Genomic DNA, 19,465 nt, shown 5'->3' on the forward strand with positions numbered 1-19,465 from the left:
TATTTCTTTTAGGTCACAGGTAGAAAATGTTATTTACATAAAAAACTACTTAAAAAAGAGATTCCTTGGCCTTTGGATTCATTTCAAATTCTAAATGCAGATGAGATTCTTTAAAGGGTTCTTGAAAGAGAACAAATGTCAGGAGACAATTCACACACGCATCGTACAGTTTCTAAGTCCTTATATTTTACAAAGATTCGTGAACTTCAAACGCCAAACAGTAGTCCATGAGGGTTATGGCAGTCCAGTCCTGCTCGCACACCCCCTACATCCTGTCAGATCCTCCACCTCCCCCTGAGAAGTCGGTGAGCATGGGGGTAATGTTGTGTTCAAAGCCAGCATACTGGGAATCTCCAGTACTGGCCAGCTTGAGTTGCTGTGCAGCATGGGACAGTTGGAATGCAGCGTCTGGATGGGCGGAGTCAGGCAGCAGAGTGCACTCCCTCTCTAGCAATTCAGCCACGCCCTTCAACAGCTCCCAGAACCCAAAGGCAAGAGCGGCTTTTCGCAGACGATTCAACTCCTTTAACACATACACACACGTCAGACCATTTCCGGACTTTACGGTCAAGAGTCAGTAAATTCATTTCAGCATGCCACTTACCTTGTAGAAGGTTTGTGTTTTCTCTGGAAGTTTTCTTGCATTTCGGAGAATTTTCTGCACATCTGTCTGTTTAGAAAATAAAAAAACAATTCAAACATTCAATATTAAGGAATTTGTGGACTGGTTATGGCAGACAAATCTTATGCTGTTTGATGTAGTGGAAGAAATACCTGGAGACCGCTGGCTTTGATCCAGACGGTGACATTCTGGGCGTAGCTGCGTTTGCTTTTGGGCTGGAGAGGGAACGGACTTTTGCTGTCATCTTCCCCGTAAGGATTCTCTGGAGCGTCTATAAAACCCATGGATCACAGCTCATTGTGAATCAGATGAACGAAAATGTAAGGACCAGTTGTGGTAATTGGTTTAATACAACACAGTAATAATCATTTACTTTCTAAATAATTTACAGAAACATTGCCCTAATTGGTTTAAGTAAAGCAATGCAGGAATAAAAACAATTTATTCTTGAACAGATAAAATATTTAGTAGAATCAGCCATTCTATTTTTATACGACCTTTTTATAACAGAATGAAGCAGAAGTATACACAGCACAATCCTGCACAGGAGGGTTTTCTTTAGAAGACCTACCCCTCATGAAAAAACGTTATACATTCTCTCCAACAGCCATTTCTGGGCAGAGGAGAAGAGCGGTGTCCTACCCGAGATGGGCCCAAGCTGAGAGACTTTCCCCAACCATGGCAGAGGCTCTGGGCCAGGTTCAAACAGTGACATCATCAGATTTGACTTCTTCTTACTGTCTGCCTGGGAGTAGAGCATCCCGAACCACTCAGGCCTGGGAGAGGAACCTCAATGTTAGACGTGTTTTCGTTGGAATCTAGCCAATGGCTGCCCAGCTATGCGCGTTAGGTCGTTTCCCTGCTCAAAAATACCTGCTTCAACTCATCAATTAATTACCGGTTTATTCTGTGTGACGGCAGTTTTCATGGAAACAAATATACACACACCAGTCCCTTATTTGCATATCATATGTAGGAGTAAGAGAGTGGTAGTGGTGTGAAGTGTAGCTGCAGGAGCAGCTGTATTTACATGAAAGATACTATTTGCAATTCTTCTGAAATGATAAAAGGTCACCCCTTCTCTCTCTGGGAGTGGGCAGCAGCCAGGCACAGTTACAGCTGCATGTCTGAGCTGCCCTGCGCTCATCCCCATGATAGTGATCTAAAACGGGCCACGATGAAGCTTGTTCTGTGGCATCTTTATGTTAAACAATGCGATTATGTAGTTGTGCACCCACTGGCTCACTTAATGCATTTTCTAGAGCAGATCATGACTTCAGACATGACCGGCTGTCTTCTAATGCCTCTAAGGCTATGCAAGAAGTGCATCACAAGATTCTTTAGGATTAAAAACAATTTTTTATGTACTTGTTTTCTTTTGTAACTTGGGTTCCCTGTTGGTTCCTTGTTCCCTGTTCTATTCTGTTGCAATTAAGTATTTTACCTTTAGCTAAATGATACATTTAATTAAAAGTCTGCCAGGTCTAGCAGGTGTTTATGGGTAAAGGCATGCTGGTGTTGTTCATCACATCATACACTTAGACTGTGCCAGCCAACTAAGAGCATTTGGGAGATGCCCTTACCCAGAGATGCCTATATTCATAATGATCTTACATACATTCATCTTAATGGTAATATGTTTGCTCGTTGGGAATCGTACCATTGCCTAATGTTGGTAATGCCAACACGTTGTTGCACCCGCTCTCTCAGGAGAATACACAGACTGTGCCAACACAGCCATTCACTGCCTGGTTCTACAGGATCTTACCCCAGCTGCACAAGGGCCACCATGCCCTCTACTTTGAGACTGCCATGTAGGAGCACACAGAAATTTGGGCTTTTTCCTGCCATCTGATTGGTAGACGTGTCCTCTTCCATTTCATCGGTAGTCCCTGCTCCCACTTCATCTGCTTCTGATACCAAATGAGGAACAGAGACAAAAACAAGGTCTTAGTCACCAATAACAGTGGAACTGAGGGACAAATTATCAGTACCATGGACTGAGAACCTTTGTTAACAGCTATGGGGAGGACCAGATGTCTGGACAGGACCGGAGGACTGGCTATGTCTGCAATCTCTATGAACCCCACTATCTCCAGATCTGGAAAAAAAGACAAAACCAAATTATTCTGATTTTTCTTTTGTGCTGTCCGATTTGCATTGTTACATACATTACTATTATAGAAAAGCATATATAACAATTACTGATATTCATTTTAAATTAGTTACATTCATCTTAAAGTAATTAAGAGTGTAAGTTGCTCCATTGCAGTATCCATGCACAAAACACAAACCTCATACAAGAACATTTACAATATCTTCTTTTTATGAAATGTGGGTTTGTAAAAAGAAGCCATTTCAAATTTAACCATTGCATGTCAGAAATTTATCTATATAAACAGGACAAATGCCTGATTTTTGTACAAGAGTGTGTTTTAATGAGAAGTAAATAGTACATTTGGCACCCCTGAGATGCCTTACAAGGACAGATTTCCTTTCTGTTCGTCCAGATGTGGCACAAAGAAAATGATTTAATGGAAAAGACTCCAAATAGCAAAACAAAATTTAGAGATAAAGAGATATTTTCAGAAAAAGTAAGTGCAAACTCCCATGGACCACCAAAGCATATCATTTTGATTGGCCTAGCACATTGGAAGAGAGATATGTATGTTCAGATTACCATGGGCTGTAGTCCTGGAGATCTGCAACTTGATACATTATAATATGAATAGCAGGGAAAAAAAGTCCACAGTCTAACACAGGGGTGCCCACTGTTTTCAGCTTGCGAGCTACTTATAAGATGACCCAGTCAGAAAGATCTACCGGGGTGGCGGCGAACGTAATTTGTTGAGTGGATTGCAGATTGGCTGCCGTGAATGTCAATCAAAATACAACCGTCAGTGCAGATGTGCGATTCATCTACTACTATTTTATGTGACGCGATCTACGCACATTCCTTCGCGATCGACCGACAGTTCCTTCGCGATCGACCGGTCGATCGCGATCGACGTAATGAGCACCCCTGGTCTAACAGGAAAGTAGCTATTTGAATATACATGATTACATGTATATTATATACTCCGGAGAAAGGAAGGCTAAGTGTACATATACAACAGATCTGGATTTGTGTCTTAGAGATTGAGGAAACTGGTGAATGGGGCAAATATAACGCAAACACTACATGTTGAGATTAAGTTGCATAGTAGATGATGTGTGATATCTGTATCTGGAACACCAGTACAGTTTCTCCTCGGAGGTCTGGAGAGATGCATGTTTGGACACGTGCACAGCCCAAGTCTCTGGTTCTGTAGAAGTACCTGTGAGCACATGCTTTGGTACAGGATCCACTTCTTCATCCAGCGTCACGGGCTCTGGCCTGGGGAACACCTGCACATCAGAGGTCAGATGACCACAGCGCAGGACCGCGTGGAAAGGCATATATGCCTGCTCAATCAGCTTCCTGCCAACACACAAGCAAACATCCTCACAGCCCAGCCATGTCTCCCCTAGTAACAAACACAGGAGGTGTGTTCGGCAGTTAGAAAGTTCTTGCACAAAATCATGCACCATGACACCTACTTCGTAAGTATACCTACAGGCTACAAGTTCTTTTGGGGTCAGTGCTATGTATCAAGTTCACCGACTGATGGTAAATTGTCTTGTTTTCTCCACATCTACACCACGTGTTTAGTGGCCTCTTTCATGAATGACCTGTTTTTACAAAGAGGGCCAGGTGTTGTCCTGATATTTTGTGTATTTTCTGTAAAAATGCAGTGCATACTCTTTCTCCCTCTGCAATATACAATAGTGCACAAAACACACCGGTGAACACAATGTACACAAGGTACAGTCCTCCAGAACAGTCAACCAATAACAGTACTAGCTGTGATGGATAGCAACTCAGAACTATCTGCAAAATGTATGAGAGTCTAGGAGATACACATGTACCTGTAGGTATACCAAACAAAGTAATCACTGAGTGAACAGTGCATCAGTTCCAGAACTGGTGTGGTGAGATCACACACCCAAACATTGCTTGAACACTCTTTAAACACAGTGGTCCCTCCATAGTGAAAATCTGCCCCTCTCCACCACTTAATGTGAGCAGCTGCTCCAGGTTCTCCATGGCATCAGTGGTCTGGAGCTGCAATGAATACATTAAAATTAATGACCCCATACGGTAATATGAACTGACATCAGCTGTATGCACTGTTCAGCTTGTTGACCACAAGTACCTCCTCTGCATTGCTGATGCACATGATGTAGAGCTTGCAGGGGAAAGGGAAGGGTAAGGGGAACTTCTTGTCCTCCCCGCGCTGCTTCAGTGTGGCCAGGGAGTGGCGCAGAGTACCACGGCCGATGCCTAGAGCTCCGTCGGTCACCAGCACCAACTAGAGGCAGCCAAAGGAAGTGCACCGCTGATATGAACGGACTAGAACATCACCAAACACTATTTAAAAGTCCTGATTGTGCTGCTTGAAATGGCCCTGTAGCAAGCGCTAGGTACCTGGCAGGGGCAAGCGCTTCCCCACTCCTGCTGCACGATGCTGCTGACACCCTGAAGGGCCAGCTCCAGACATGTCTTATCAAAGTCCTCCAGGTTGCTCAAGGCCTCCTGCACAGGGAGCGACAGGAACACGTGCATCCAAGACATAAGAACGTGCTGGAAAACACTTGTTTCGTCCACATCCACTTCCTGTCTGGCATTAGCCACGGTCGTTGTTGGTGAACCCACAAAAACCAAACCCAGCAAACCAAGAGTAGACTGATGTGAATCAGCAGCAATGTGTGTTCTGATGACATACCAATGACAACAACGCCAATACCAACGACAACACCAACTTTCCTGTTTTAATCTGATGATATCTGTGAATACTTTCTTCTTGGGAAAGTAATGTATCCATATAAAATGGTCAATGATACTCAACCCAAGTGAAATTGTGCAACTTTGTATGGTATGCAAACATGAAATTGTCTTAACACCTGAGTTCATGCACTACCGGTGTTCTGCATGGGTCCTACCTGAAGAGTATTGTAGTCTCTGGTGAACGGCACCATAACCTCGTAGAGCGAGGAGAAAGCAATGAGTGCAGTGAACTCTAGCCTGTAATTGGTAGCCATATGTTCAAACAGCATGGTGAGTCCGTGAACGGCCAGGTTCTTCCTCTGCAACTCCTCATTGCCCTCCAGGGACACAGGCCGTGTCATGGACAGAGACGCGTCCATAAGCACCACAGTTGGCATGGTGACTAGGTGTTCTACTCACACTCTGAAGAGGTTAGAAAAGTTCCCGCATCCCATCTGTGATAAATGGGATTTGCATAATTTGCATAAATTGATTATGCATACTAGATTGGCTGTTATAGTATAACCTGGTACACAGTACAAAAATATACTGGTTTCGTTATCTACCTCCCCTTCCTTCACATTCACAATGTAAAACCTTACTGTACATTTTATGTCACATTTTACCGTGATAAATATAAAACTTTTGTAAAATCTATACCCATAGCTAAACCGAGCTGTATATGGGAATAATTAGGTAGCTGAATATATATGTTAGCTAAATAGATAGTTGTTATAACGAGAGCATGCTGAACCCATAATAAGTTAGCTAGCTAGCTAGCTAATTAGCTAACGTGGCATATCAAAACAGCTCCAAACATAAAAGACTTACCACGTTATTGTACATTGTACTCATTTAATTAGCCAGCTAGATCAGGCAACTAGGTTGGCTATCTAGCTATCTAGCTAGCAAGCAGACACAAGCACTTTAGCTGTGTATGAGAATATAACTCGTCAATATAGCACCTATAGCACCTACATACCTATATAAGCTATTCAATACAAACGCAACTAATATTAGAAAAGTACAATTATGAAACTATGATACAAAAAATACGTTACCCATTTTAAAGCCAAAATACAAAGCAACTCCTCTTAGACTTAGTGTGCACACTGTAATACCACCGTGTAGAAACTAGACAGACATTTCGTTCCGGATGAGAGTGAAAGGGAGAGGGAGGGAGGGAGGAAGAGAGAGAGAGAGAGAGAGAGAGAGAGAGAGAGAGAGAGAGAGAGAGAGAGAGAGAGAGAGAGAGAGAGAGAGAGAGAGAGAGAGAGAGAGAGAGAGAGAGTGCTTACATGAAATAATTATTAGACCTAGAATAATCATTGTAATTTCTGTCAGTCTGATTTGTTGACGAGTGTGTTGTCATGCCGTTTTTCAGAATTTTACAAATGCATAATTTTTGGCCTCTGTGTAGGCAATCCTGTTGATTATTTCCCAGTTATTATTTATTTTGATATTATTCATTTACTTTTTGTTTAGTTTACAATTAAAAACAATTTATGAAAGATCAAAATAGTGTAAAACATGTTTGAGACATAATGTAGGGAGACAATACACGTAATCCTCTTAAAAGACTTCAGGTATTAGGTATTATACTGATCCGCGGTGGGGACCTGTCCTGTGGTGCGTCCCGGTTGACCTGAACTACTGTGCGCAGTATGCAATCTTTTCCACCGGTGCTTTGTGTGCAGCCCAGCTGTGTGGGCAACAACCTTTATCGCAACCCTCTACCGCTGCAGCACCGGTAAGTACGCTGGTTTTGCTAGAATATCAACAAAAGCCGTTAACAATTGACGAAAGCGCGTTAATATATTTTCTATATCAACAACGTCAATATAACTCAAGGTCGGGGAGTTTAGGCGCAAAAAGAAAATTAGTTACAACGTCAGAAATGTTATGTTTTCATTTTGAGTACGTCTGATAATATATTACTTAGTTGTAATCAGTAAGGATAGCGACAAATTATATGACACCTTCATGTTTCACTCTAGCTGATTTTCTTTTTTTCTTTCTGTCTTTCTTTCAGCACAATGTGCGTGGTTCGAAGAAAGATTGTTACAGTAAATAACAAAGCTTATTTCATCCCCCCCGTTTTAACATTTTATTACGCACTAATGTAACGTCTCTGCATCATTATTTATGGCTTTAAAATCATGAAAGCACTTTACAGTTTTGTACACAATAACCTGTTGCTTAATCGTTATGGTCATTGTTCATCCCCAATGCTTCTATATGTCACAGCCAGAAGCTTGGAAGAGGAGACCAACGATGAGAGAATGAGATGTTTGGTTGTGTGACAGAGCCCTCCACACCTCGTTCTTCTGTGGGGGGATCCTTCTGGAATAGTGGAGTGTACTGCCCAAAACAGCAACTTGGTGCCTTTTAGGAAACGTAGTAGAAAATGTATCTGACTCGGAGAAAGAGACTTCAGCTAAGTCGAATTATATTCCTCTTGTCTGGGGTTTTGCTTTGTTGTATATACCAGCTTACCATTAGAACCAAACTATCCGTGCCCTGGTCAGAAGCTCAGACAGGAGAAGGTTCAGGAGACAACTCTGGAGATGACCCAGGAGATAGCCATGAGTACAGTACCGAAGAGCCATGGGAGGTAACCGGAGCAACGTCTAGTGTTACCACTACTGAAGCATCATCTAGTTTGACCAGTTCTGCTGAGGAACTGGAGGTCCTGAGACAAACAGCTGTTGTGCATTCAGCAGTGACAGATGTGGTGAATTCAGCAGCGACAGATGTGGTGAATTCAGCAGAGACAGATGTGGTGAATTCAGCAGCGACAGCTGTGGTGAATTCAGCAGCGACAGCTGTGGTGAATTCAGCAGCGACAGATGTGGTGAATTCAGCAGCGACAGATGTGGTGAATTCAGCAGTGACCGCCGCACCCACATCCCAGCCAACAGCAATGGCAACAGAAAGAACAGAGTTACCAGAGACAGCTACAAATAGGACAATTATTCACTGCATCTATGTGGATCCAAACCTCCAGAAACCTTTTCCAGCATCCACACCAGCACCTCCACCCATCACACCTACACGTACACCACCACCCACAGTCACCAGCACTAAGGAGCCCCCACACATGAAAGGCAAAGGTGAATACCCTCAAGACATCTTCTCTGTTGAGGAACGGCGTAGAGGCTGGGTCACATTGCATATCTTTGGGATGATATATATGTTTGTGTCTTTGGCAATCGTCTGCGATGAGTTTTTTGTCCCCACTCTTGGAGTCATCACAAAAAAGCTGGAGATTTCAGAAGATGTCGCTGGGGCCACGTTCATGGCTGCCGGAGGATCCGCACCAGAGCTCTTCACCTCCCTGATTGGTGTATTCATCTCGCACAGCAACGTGGGCATTGGCACAATCGTGGGCTCGGCTGTGTTCAACATCCTGTTTGTTATAGGAATGTGCGCTCTGTTCTCACGTGAGATACTCTGCCTCACCTGGTGGCCACTCTTCCGGGACGTGTCATTTTACATCTTAGATCTCATCATGCTCATCGTCTTCTTCCTGGACAACACAATCATGTGGTGGGAGAGCTTGATGCTGGTGGGGGGCTATGCCGTCTACGTCTACTTCATGAAACATAATGCGCAAATCGAGCAAGGGTTCAAGGCTCAGCTCCGCAAGCACAAGAACATTGTGAAAGTCATCGCAGTAGAAGAACCAGAGAAGGTGTGTGCCCTTTGTTTTTTCTGTAGTCAGGATCATTCCGATGCCCAGAGACAGTGCTGTGAGGTCAGTGTCATGCAGCGGTCATAAAGTCATAATTGGTTGCTGCTGAAGAAATTGAAAAACATAGTGTGGCTAACAGGCGTGATTTTGCTCTACTCTGGCCTACCAGGTTCGATGAGCTGGTATTAGAATGTCATTCTGCTTGAATGACGGTGAGATTCGATTGGCCTATGTTTATTCATTAAGCAGACACACATGTGTTTGTTATCCTTTGATGAAGCAAAATGAAAAGGATCTCTTGTGTTTGTGGGAGCAAGACCTCGATAATGAGTTGTCCTGTTATACGTGACGTGGCTCACGCAGGCTGACAGTGAGAGTCCAATCTCTGTCACTGAAACATTTTAATACCATTTAAAAATACTTTAAATAAAATAATTTTGTACCTTTAAAATGTGTTTACAAGCTCTGCGCATCATTCTCACTTTCTCTAAGTTTATGAGTAGGTGGTTTGGAGAGATCAACACTTACACTAATCCCTGCCATATTGTTTCTTCTCACACACACACACACACACACACACACACACACACACACACACACACACACACACACACACACACACACACACACACACACACAGGCATACACTTGAAGGGAAGATTTACAAGTAGCACTGATCCAGTCTGTCTCAGTGTATGCAGCAAACCAAGAAATTATTATGTTTATTAGTGACAGGATTATCAGATCCCTTTTCTTTACATAATTCAGGTTTATTGCAATTAAAGTACAGCAATTAAATGTTTCTATTCTGAAGCATTGTTAAGGGTGTTTAATTTAAAGAGTAATGCATTCGGTTACACAGAACCTCCTGTGGCATCATACATACTTAAAACATCATGCTGTTTTTGGAGGGTCAGCACATGCACACTAAAGCTACTGGTTAAACCAAACTGGTCTCCCAGTAGGACCCTTTATCCTTTGAGAGTTTGCTCTGCTACCCAAACTGAGTAAGATATAGGGAGTTAAATCTAGTAAGTGTGACTGAAGCTTTATAGTGTTAGATGGGTGTAAGAAGGCTTACAAACCAAAGGAGACTCCTGGGTGGGAGTCCAAATAAACCATTTAGCCTAGAAGAGCAGGCAGGACAATCGTGAACAAGATGATCAGCCATGTTTTCTGCCCTGACTTTACTTTGTGCCTGTGCGTTCAAGCTGTGAAGCTAATGTAGCTAACAAATAATGGAAGCCCATGATCATCAGTGGACACCATGCGGTTTGGCATGAGAAGAACTGGTCCCTTAATCTGGGCTAATCCAAAATGTCCTGTAAGGTTTACTTATTCTATATATCTTTTAGCACCAAAATGCACCAAGGATTAATTGAATTAATGAATTTAAGTTTATTTCCAACCCTAAAACTCAATTCATTCTTATAACTAATTATTTGTAATATAGAGAGCACTGGAAATAAAATTACTGTTAAATCTTTGCATGAAAATGTACACACTGCAGAATACAAGGATTGCTTCCTTAATGGTCTGAGAACTGAAAAAGGCATTTGACCTCTGCAGATATTCCATAACATAACATAAAAATCTGCACATTCGTAGTTAGAACCAGTGACATAAGGATTGTTCCTGACTGATATAAGGTAAGAATTAAATAACACAAAGCTGAAAACATTAAACATTACATCTAAGAATGTTGTTTTTTATATAGAAAGATACAATAACAAGTATTTAAAGACTCTGATAGCATTGTAGTGAAGAGAAATTCATGTATTTCTATTGAACATTAGATACAAAATAGAAAGTGCATTTGAGACACTGCTTCATAATGAAATGTGAATTTAAAGAATAACTCTCAAGAACCAAATCACTTATGGTGTGAGATGATTGCATTTAATCAGTTTACAGACAGGTATTAGAGTTCATGTAAGGCCAGGAAAATATTAAGGTGAACTGTGTTGTGATAAATGCATTATGTATCCATGCACCTTTACAAAGAAACTAATCCATGAAATTGAGTACAGATATTTGGTGTATTTTGAAATGTTTGTTTAATCATAATCTTCAAATAGCTAACTTAACTAGGTGTCATAAAATATCTGGTTGAATAGGTAAAAATGTAAATGTCCATTTACATGTGTATGTTTTCTATTTCTGTGTTTCATTCATAATGAAGGAATAACTAGAGACGCGAGGCCTACTTCAGACGACTGACCATTAAACTTTATGGAGTTGAACTTTAGTCTTTGTAGTTTTGACATTCTAATATTTGAATATTGAATATTTGATTTTTTAAATCTGATTTGGAATTAAATATTAATATCAGTCATATGCAACTGATGCTTATATGTTTTGGTAAATCTTAAAAAATCTGGTTATGGCTTTAAGTTTAAAATCATTGTTAACCACAGGACACTGGTGATGACAGTGCCCCTCCTGAACCAGAGGACAAGAATCGATTAAAGGTAATTTTATAAAATGTAACCAAACAAAACATTTATGCATCACTTAAAATAAGTAACAACAAAATAAAAATAAAAATATTAATATTAATATAAAAAATATACAGAGGTTAAGATCATCAGTCAGATACTTCCCAATAGAACCCATTAAAGTCTGATCCTTTGCTCTGTAACATTTTCTTTGAACATTCTTCTCAGCTAGTCTGACTTTGAAAGTCAAGTGAGGCTTGGTCCTACCTTTCTTGTCTGTGTGAAATTGATAAGTTTGCCAGCATCTCTCTCTCTTTTCTCTCTCTATCTCTTTCTCTCTCTCTCTCTCTCCATCTTTAGCTAAAGCCCACACTAAAAAGAGGAGGAAGTTCAGCCTCTTTACATAACAGCACGATGAGGAATACTATTTTCCAGCTGATGATTCACACCCTAGATCCTCTAGGAGAGGGTAAGAGTGCTTCACATCTACATCTCTTCATAAGCCAGTTTAGCATACATTTCACATACATTTTGCATACATTGTATAAACCAATCGTACCTTGCTGGGCCTTTTGAATAACAGCGTAACTAACAGCCTGCTGGTCATGCTGCCTTCTTGGTGAGATGAGCCTTGTTCTGAGGCTTGTGCGTGGGTTGATGTGTCCATAGGACAGACACTTTTGCAATGACGAAGAGACAAGTATATGCTCGTGTATTCGCACTTAAGTCCACATATGTGCATACTGCAGATTCTTCTTATTAGTGTTTCAAAGTAGAAATTAAGAGATTAATCAGGCATGATATGCTTGATATCATCCGCAGAGCATATTAAACATGCAGAATAAGAAGTTAGCAACACAAGTTGCCTACATAAATAGTCGCCTGGTTAAGAGCAATTCTCACCTGACACAGCTGTGATACAAGACAATGAAGTTAATAAACAGTATTGTTTGAGAAAAGGAATTAATTAGGCACTTAGTAAGATATAGTGGTGTATTTATAGTGAAATATGTACTATAATCTTAGATTATTTTTAGCCCTGCCTGTAGATGGAGTGACAAACACCAAAGTGTGTTAGGAGAGACCCTTTGTCCTTCTCAAAGTAAATGGATTAGCATAGTGTTCAAAATGAAGCCAGCACTAAGTCCAAATCAGCATTAAGCCGATAAATGCGCATCTCTCTGTATATGTACTGCTGGGTGGTGGGGGGGGGGGGTACGTTACCCAGGCTGAAGAAGACGGCTTGGGGACGTTCTCTCATGTCATGATCTTGTAGATCAAGTTATCACACCAAAAACTGCAGTTTCCATAATTAATACAATGTCTGAAATTAAGAAAACATAACATGACCACTTGAGACCAACATACACAATTTTGAATTTGCTTTCCAAGCCTTGATGGTGTTGACGTTACACTGATTTCTGATTATACTGGTTTCATAGTTACCTTGTAGTTCTGACAAGGAATGTCCACTACTTGAGGTATTCTGTAATCAAATTTAACTTTGAAATGCTGGAAAAATTACCAGAGCATTCCACCAGAAACTAATGGTGGGATTTAAGATATTTTAGTACTACACTAATATTATCCTCTACCAGGTGAGTTAGTTACATAAGATGTTAAAAGAAAATGACAGGGTGATACTATATGTATCTAGAGGTGTTCCCAGGGGCTCGTGGGCCTGGAGGAGGCACCGGGTCTCCTGTGGCCGATGACCTTCAACCTGTCCTCGGGGAGCGGAGCCACAGTCTGGGGCCCCTGGGGCCCCTGGGGCCCTGGTGCAAGCTGTGTAGCTCCAGCTCATTAAGCTGCTTTTAATTGAGCTCGTAAAAGCCATGTGAGAGCGACCCCCCCCTCACCCCCCAGCAGCACAATCCCTTTATCTCCACAGGACTCTCCCTAATGCAGGTGCACACGCATGCTCAGTGCTCCACATACCCTAGCGGACTTAACACAGCCATTCATCTTTATTACCGCACGCAGGACAGGGTTGGGGAAGGGCCACGGGCTCTGAGCTGGGCATAGCTTCACCCAGGGGGACAGCACTTGCATCATTACGCTTTACGTTTTTTTTTTTTTTTTTGCACTTAGTTCTGTTACACCCGGCTTGTCATAACCTGTCTGGGGACGTTAATGCACAGTTCTGTGCAGATGCATAAGCCCAGTAACCTGTGCAGCGTGTGGCACAGCTGGGATTTACGTCTGAACCCCAGAGAAGGGTTCACTCCTGCATTCCATTTGGATCCCCTTACGTACAATATTACTGTTAGAATGAGAAATCGTAGTTTAGAAATTACAGCTTTTATCCTGTTTGGCTATGCGTATGTCATAAAATCCTTGTTCTAGTCTTGTGGCATCATTCAATGTAACATTCATACGCATCTTTTTAGACTCAGTGTTAAATGGAGGTGCAAGGCCCAGAGGCTCTTTAGAAGGTAAAGGTAAGAGGTCCTAGAACCAGGCGCATGTGGTTGTTCAGTCATGTGATGTCATGTCATGTGATGCCTCTGCTTATGCAGTAAAAGTCTGTTCCACCTGTGTCGTGAGCTCTGTTGTTGTGATGCATGCTACTACTGCCATGGAGACAGTGGATGTATGTCTGCATGTTCTAATGTCATGGAGGTTTAATTTCCCAGGATGTTTCAAACTAGCCTTTAAGAATATCAGTGTCTGTTCAATCAGTTCTACACAAAAAAAGAGAACTATTTAAAATAAACAGTACAGATTAAATGTCTATGGGAAAAATACATGCTTTTTCATATATATATATATACACACACACACACACACACACACACACACACACATACACACACACACACACACACACACACACACACACACACACACACACACACTGTTTGTTTACCTTAAATTATTTTGGACAAGCTATTCCTTTTTGTGATCAGATAGGTATCAAAAATATTGGTGCAAACTCTACTATCTGGATACCAGGACTAGTTGTTTCTTCTTAATTCATTAGGTTTGCAGTCAGTGATTTCCCTAGTTCCTACTTGATGCGGTACTAAAAGTTTTATGTATAACCAACATTCAGCTATTTTACAGAAAACCAGGAAATTAGGCAAAACCTTCTGAGACTGTGCAAGTTATGATATTTATCGTAACAAATGCACGTACCTGCGATCCAGTCTTGTGCAGGTGTTTACTAGCCATTGATTTGACATATTGATGGCCACAAACTCTACAGTTCACTCAGATGTGCTACCAGTTTCTCTGTTGTGTTATCTCCATCACTACCTTCTTCCTTACTGTGGGTGGGGACTAAACGTATATTTACTTGGTAAGTTGCATTTCCTTTCCCCCCCTATTTTATCCTGTTTTGTGTTATTAGGTAAGTGGCTCATTTAAGTATAGTTTAAAGGTTTTACATTTGCTGTACCTGCTTTATGAAGTTCACTTATATTCATTTTATATTTTTTCAATGTCAGATTCTAAAAGGGTTTGTATTGTCTTTTCTTACACATTTCTTACACTTCTTGGTATTTTCATATAAAACCCACAAAGCAGATTGAAAATAATTAATAACTTTTAATAACTTTTAAATGACTTTTATTGTCATTTTAGCTTCTAAAAACTTAAGAACTTAAGAAGCTATTTCCCCATACTAATCCTATCTTAGATCTATGTTTTTTGGTTAATCAGAAATGCCCCTTGACCCTAATTGGTAAATCAGAAATTTCTCTAGCTCCTGACTGGATAATATTGAACTAAAATGTGTACTTAGAAATTGCATACTGTTGTCAGAAACCCATATTGTTAGACAAAGTCTTCAGTTGCACCAATAATTTTGACATTTTTATTTAGTAATATTTCTTCAACGGATCATTTATTTTACAATTTCTTATTTCAAATAAAAGCATGTTTCCTCATATGTTAATTAATGTCTGTGCTGTCTATTTTATGCAGTACTTTATTCATCTTTACCTAAGGGTGCTGGTAGCTCTAGACCTGATTATATACTCTACTTCTTCTGGTTTGCAGTGAAGTTTAAAGACAAGGCTCAGATTTTGAACAGCATGGCCAGGGGGAAGGTAGAGGGCAAAGAGAAGGAGAAATCGGGTGCAGGTGAGCTGTAGTTTTGCGCCATGCCATATTTAGTTCTGTTTTTGTCCACAGCGTGTCTCCGTATCCAGTGCGTCAGTGCGTTGTGTGCATAATCACTCAACTGCTTGATGTGGCGTTTGCAAAGGCAGCTGCAAACCAGCTGGGGGGCAGATCAAAGGTGCACAGAGGGCATGTTTCCAGTAGCGTGGCCCCATTGTTCTGCCCATAGACATGACTGCATTCCACGCTCTCTTTGTTTTGGACTCGAGAGCTTCTTTATACATTAGCTGCCATAATGATCAAGCACTGCTTCATGAATTAAGAATGAGACTTCGGATCAGTGAGGATCATCTGGCGCACAGGATGCAGTGTTTGAAAAAGCTGCCAAATCACATGGCGATGTTGTTCTACCAGAAGCACCTGTTGCCTCGTTTATCAAACCTCTAACTCCAGATGCGTCTTCTTGAGATGTGATGTCTCTGTGGCCTTTTGACAACACTACAGACTCATTGGGTTATTTTGCTCCTGTATTTGTTTTTTATATGTTGGGGAACTCACACAGATGGTGGTAAAACAGAGGAGGCCAAGGGGTCCAAAGAGCCAGCAGCTGCCCCAGCCCACGAGGGGACCTCCAAGGCAGAGGCAGAGGGGCAGAAGGTGGGCCCACTCCTGCACTCCAGGAACCCCTGGGAAGAAACAGCAACATTGAAAGCTTCCATGCCTTCATGCAGCTAATGAGCTCTTTAGAATGCCCTGAATATCAGTGTGATATTGTGGTTTCTCTTGCTGTTCCAGCTATTTCTGCTATTAGCCATTCATGCTTTGAACTCCTTCCCTATTTCATTTCTCTCTCTCTCTCTCTCTCTCTCTCTCTCTCTCTCTCTCTCTCTCTCTCTCTCTCTCTCTCTCTCTCTCTCTCTCTCTCTCTCTCTCTCTCTCTCACCAGGAGGAGCCAGAGGCAGCAGTGGCAGAAGGAGGGGGCTCAGAGGGAGGATCTGATGACAGTGAGGAGGACAGTGATGATAGTGACGATGACAGTGATGATGATGATGATGATGTTGAGGAAAGTGATGAAGGGGAGGAGGAAGAAGACACCGAGGAACCCCTCTCTTTGGAGTGGCCTGACACCAAACGCAAACAGGCCACCTACCTGTTTCTACTGCCCATTGTCTTCCCCCTGTGGCTCACTGTGCCAGACGTCAGAAACCCAGTAATGTCAAAAAAATACTCACAACACGTGCCTTTAAGACAACTGAATGTTGTTGTTGTCCAGTTTAGACATTGCTCTACTTTTCTAGTTGCTTTTTTGGTCATAGACACAACAGCTAAAATGCTATGATGGGTAACATGATGTCATTAGTGTAATGCAAAAGGGCCTTGATGAGTTTCGAGTGATTAGCACATGTAGGGAGTATCATAGGAGTATATGCTGAAAGTATCAGTTAATGGTGAGGCAAATGAGCCAATTGAGCTCAGGCCAACTGAGCTCTATTCTCTGATCTGATTGGTCCTGTGGGTCATTCTGCTCCTCAGGAATCCAGGAAGTTCTTTGTCATTACTTTCCTGGGATCTATAGTGTGGATTGGTATATTCTCCTATCTCATGGTGTGGTGGGCACATCAGGTCAGTTTGCAAAATCATCTAATAGCCATATTTTTTTCTAGAATGTCAGTAGATATCAGAAGAATAATAGATATCTGGGATAATAGATATCTATTATCATCAGACCTTTATATAGAGTTTTCTGTCTTAGGTGGGTGAGACCATTGGTATATCAGAAGAGATAATGGGTCTTACCATTCTGGCAGCGGGTACATCTATCCCTGACCTAATCACCAGTGTGATTGTGGCTCGCAAAGGCTTGGGAGACATGGCTGTGTCCAGCTCTGTGGGCAGTAACATCTTTGACATCACTGTGGGGTAAGACAACCATGCACTCAGCCAGATGTAGTAGAATAAAAGCATGTTTTATCTGGGAGGCTTTTGAGGTAATTGTAAAGTAACAGTTATATTTGACAGCCCCAACTTTACCCTCCAAAATATGTAAAGTATGGCATAAGATCAGAGATATGGAGCCAAGCAATATGCGTTATGTACCTTGTAGGCTATTTGTCATGGTTTCCCCCTGTGACATTGCAGTTGTAATGCACAACTGTGTCTTGTTGACATTATTTATTAAAATTTACCTTCACATGCTTCATTATGACTTCATTCATGCTTCATTGAGCGTCTCCCCTCTAAACCAAAAACGTTTAAGTGAGGGTTCTGTCTTTGCTTTTGTAAAGAGTTACAGAGTAATTATTTTTGAGTGCAGTATTCGTTTCTCTGAGTTTCCCTGCTTTCTCTCTCCCAGACTGCCAGTACCCTGGTTGATGTACTCAGTCTGCCATAAGCTGACACCTGTGGCCGTCAGCAGCAACGGACTTTTCTGCGCCATTGTACTGCTCTTCCTCATGCTCCTCTTCGTGATCATCTCTATCGCTGTGTGTAAGTGGAGGATGAACAAGATGTTGGGCTTCACCATGTTCTTGCTGTACTTTGTGTTCCTGGTGCTCAGTGTCATGCTAGAGGATCGTATAATCGTGTGTCCCGTGTCCATCTGACGGGCATCTCACAGGCTTCCCGCCTGCCACTATCAGCGTGGGTGGCAGCTGTGTTCTGTAATTTGTAATGTCCTGATGAACACTTCCAAGTTTTGTAACACCCTGAGTATTCGGGGCACCTTTCAAGAGCATCGAGAACTTTGCTGATGGGATGCACAGGTCAGATTGCAGTTTCATCCCACAGACTCAAAACTGAAATCTAATACTGATCTACCGTCCAAAATGTAATATGTAGGAACATTGTGTGTTATAGTATCAGCCTAATTGAAAAGTTAGAATTGAAGATGGAATTGAAAGTGCATAACATTTCTGAAAAATACAATAGATTCTTTGTATGTCTAATGCATTTCTTTAAAAGTGTACATTCACCACCAGCATACAGCATAATTTTGAATGTTCAATTAATATTCAAACCATCATAGCTAATTTGTATGGAATACTCATGTTCTTATAGATGTTTGATAGTACATCAAATATACCATTGTTGGAATATGTGTTTATGTATGCACAACAATTATTGTAGAGCTCACTGTATTATGGTGACTTATAAAACAGTATATATATTTTTGCAAATATTGTTTCATTTGTTTTTAATGCAGTGTGAGTTCTAACAGGATTGCCCAGGTTAGAAGTTGTTATGTTTGAGAAAGTAAAGCACAGGCCACCATTTTCTTTCTTGGGTGCATCATATTTGTCAATGAAGTCATGCAAAATAACAATGTTTTCAGTCTGTGGTCCACAGTAAACAATGAAAATAAATAATTTGTTGAATTTATTTATAGATAAAATTGTCTGATTTTGTGATTTGGAAGATTGTGATCGGTAAGTTTCTTATTTGCAGATGTATGCAGATTTTACTAAAATTGACAAAATTGTGCTTATTGTAAATCATGTAATTTGTAATCATGCTGCAGTTTAATTATTTTTGTAATATGGAATATTACAGGATAGAACAATTTAAGTGAGTTATTTGTGTTTTATGTAAATGTTTGTCCTTTTTTCAACTAAAATAGTCACCTGCAGCAAATTAGTCTTTTGAATGTTATTTATGAAGCTTAAATGTAAACAAATGAAAGAATACCACGTTTTCTCTTGCCAGATAAAAGCTGTTCAGATGTTTACTGAGTTATATCATGGATGTTATGCTCTCAGTCATTTTTGTCTCTCTCCATTTGTAATAAAGGAGTCTAAAAGACA

The 19,465-nt window shown here is 41.1% G+C and overlaps 2 protein-coding genes across 9 annotated transcripts; one reads left to right on the plus strand and one right to left on the minus strand.

Moving 5' to 3' along the window:
• Nucleotides 1-44: 44 nt before the first annotated feature.
• On the minus strand, nucleotides 45-6,648 carry ints14 (integrator complex subunit 14). 4 transcript variants are annotated; one of them, XM_076990912.1, is made up of 12 exons: nucleotides 6,530-6,648; nucleotides 5,645-5,923; nucleotides 5,130-5,237; nucleotides 4,858-5,013; nucleotides 4,648-4,766; nucleotides 3,940-4,082; nucleotides 2,631-2,723; nucleotides 2,391-2,532; nucleotides 1,265-1,398; nucleotides 775-893; nucleotides 605-670; nucleotides 46-523 (listed from the first exon to the last, which is right to left on the minus strand). In XM_076990912.1, the coding sequence occupies exons 2-12, from the start codon at nucleotides 5,864-5,866 to the stop codon at nucleotides 266-268; spliced, it is 1,560 nt and encodes a 519-aa protein (XP_076847027.1). In that variant the 5' UTR covers nucleotides 5,867-5,923; nucleotides 6,530-6,648; the 3' UTR covers nucleotides 46-265. The 4 variants fall into 4 exon arrangements, with proteins under 4 accessions (XP_076847015.1, XP_076847027.1, XP_076847024.1 ...); XM_076990909.1 differs by having other exon boundaries at nucleotides 47-523; nucleotides 2,391-2,535; XM_076990900.1 differs by lacking the exons at nucleotides 5,645-5,923; nucleotides 6,530-6,648 and having other exon boundaries at nucleotides 45-523; nucleotides 5,130-5,638.
• Nucleotides 6,649-7,044: 396 nt separating this feature from the next.
• Nucleotides 7,045-19,465, plus strand: slc24a1 (solute carrier family 24 member 1). Of its 5 annotated transcripts, none has more exons than XM_076990987.1 (12): nucleotides 7,045-7,218; nucleotides 7,501-7,534; nucleotides 7,716-9,162; nucleotides 11,580-11,633; nucleotides 11,961-12,069; nucleotides 13,991-14,035; nucleotides 15,603-15,686; nucleotides 16,228-16,322; nucleotides 16,612-16,875; nucleotides 17,199-17,288; nucleotides 17,419-17,585; nucleotides 18,019-19,465. In XM_076990987.1, the coding sequence occupies exons 3-12, from the start codon at nucleotides 7,876-7,878 to the stop codon at nucleotides 18,266-18,268; spliced, it is 2,445 nt and encodes an 814-aa protein (XP_076847102.1). In that variant the 5' UTR covers nucleotides 7,045-7,218; nucleotides 7,501-7,534; nucleotides 7,716-7,875; the 3' UTR covers nucleotides 18,269-19,465. The 5 variants fall into 5 exon arrangements, with proteins under 5 accessions (XP_076847102.1, XP_076847112.1, XP_076847085.1 ...); XM_076990970.1 differs by having other exon boundaries at nucleotides 7,046-7,218; nucleotides 13,991-14,041; XM_076990997.1 differs by lacking the exon at nucleotides 13,991-14,035.

Source organism: Brachyhypopomus gauderio, chromosome 2, assembly GCF_052324685.1.
Source record: "Brachyhypopomus gauderio isolate BG-103 chromosome 2, BGAUD_0.2, whole genome shotgun sequence".
Taxonomy (NCBI): domain Eukaryota; kingdom Metazoa; phylum Chordata; class Actinopteri; order Gymnotiformes; family Hypopomidae; genus Brachyhypopomus; species Brachyhypopomus gauderio.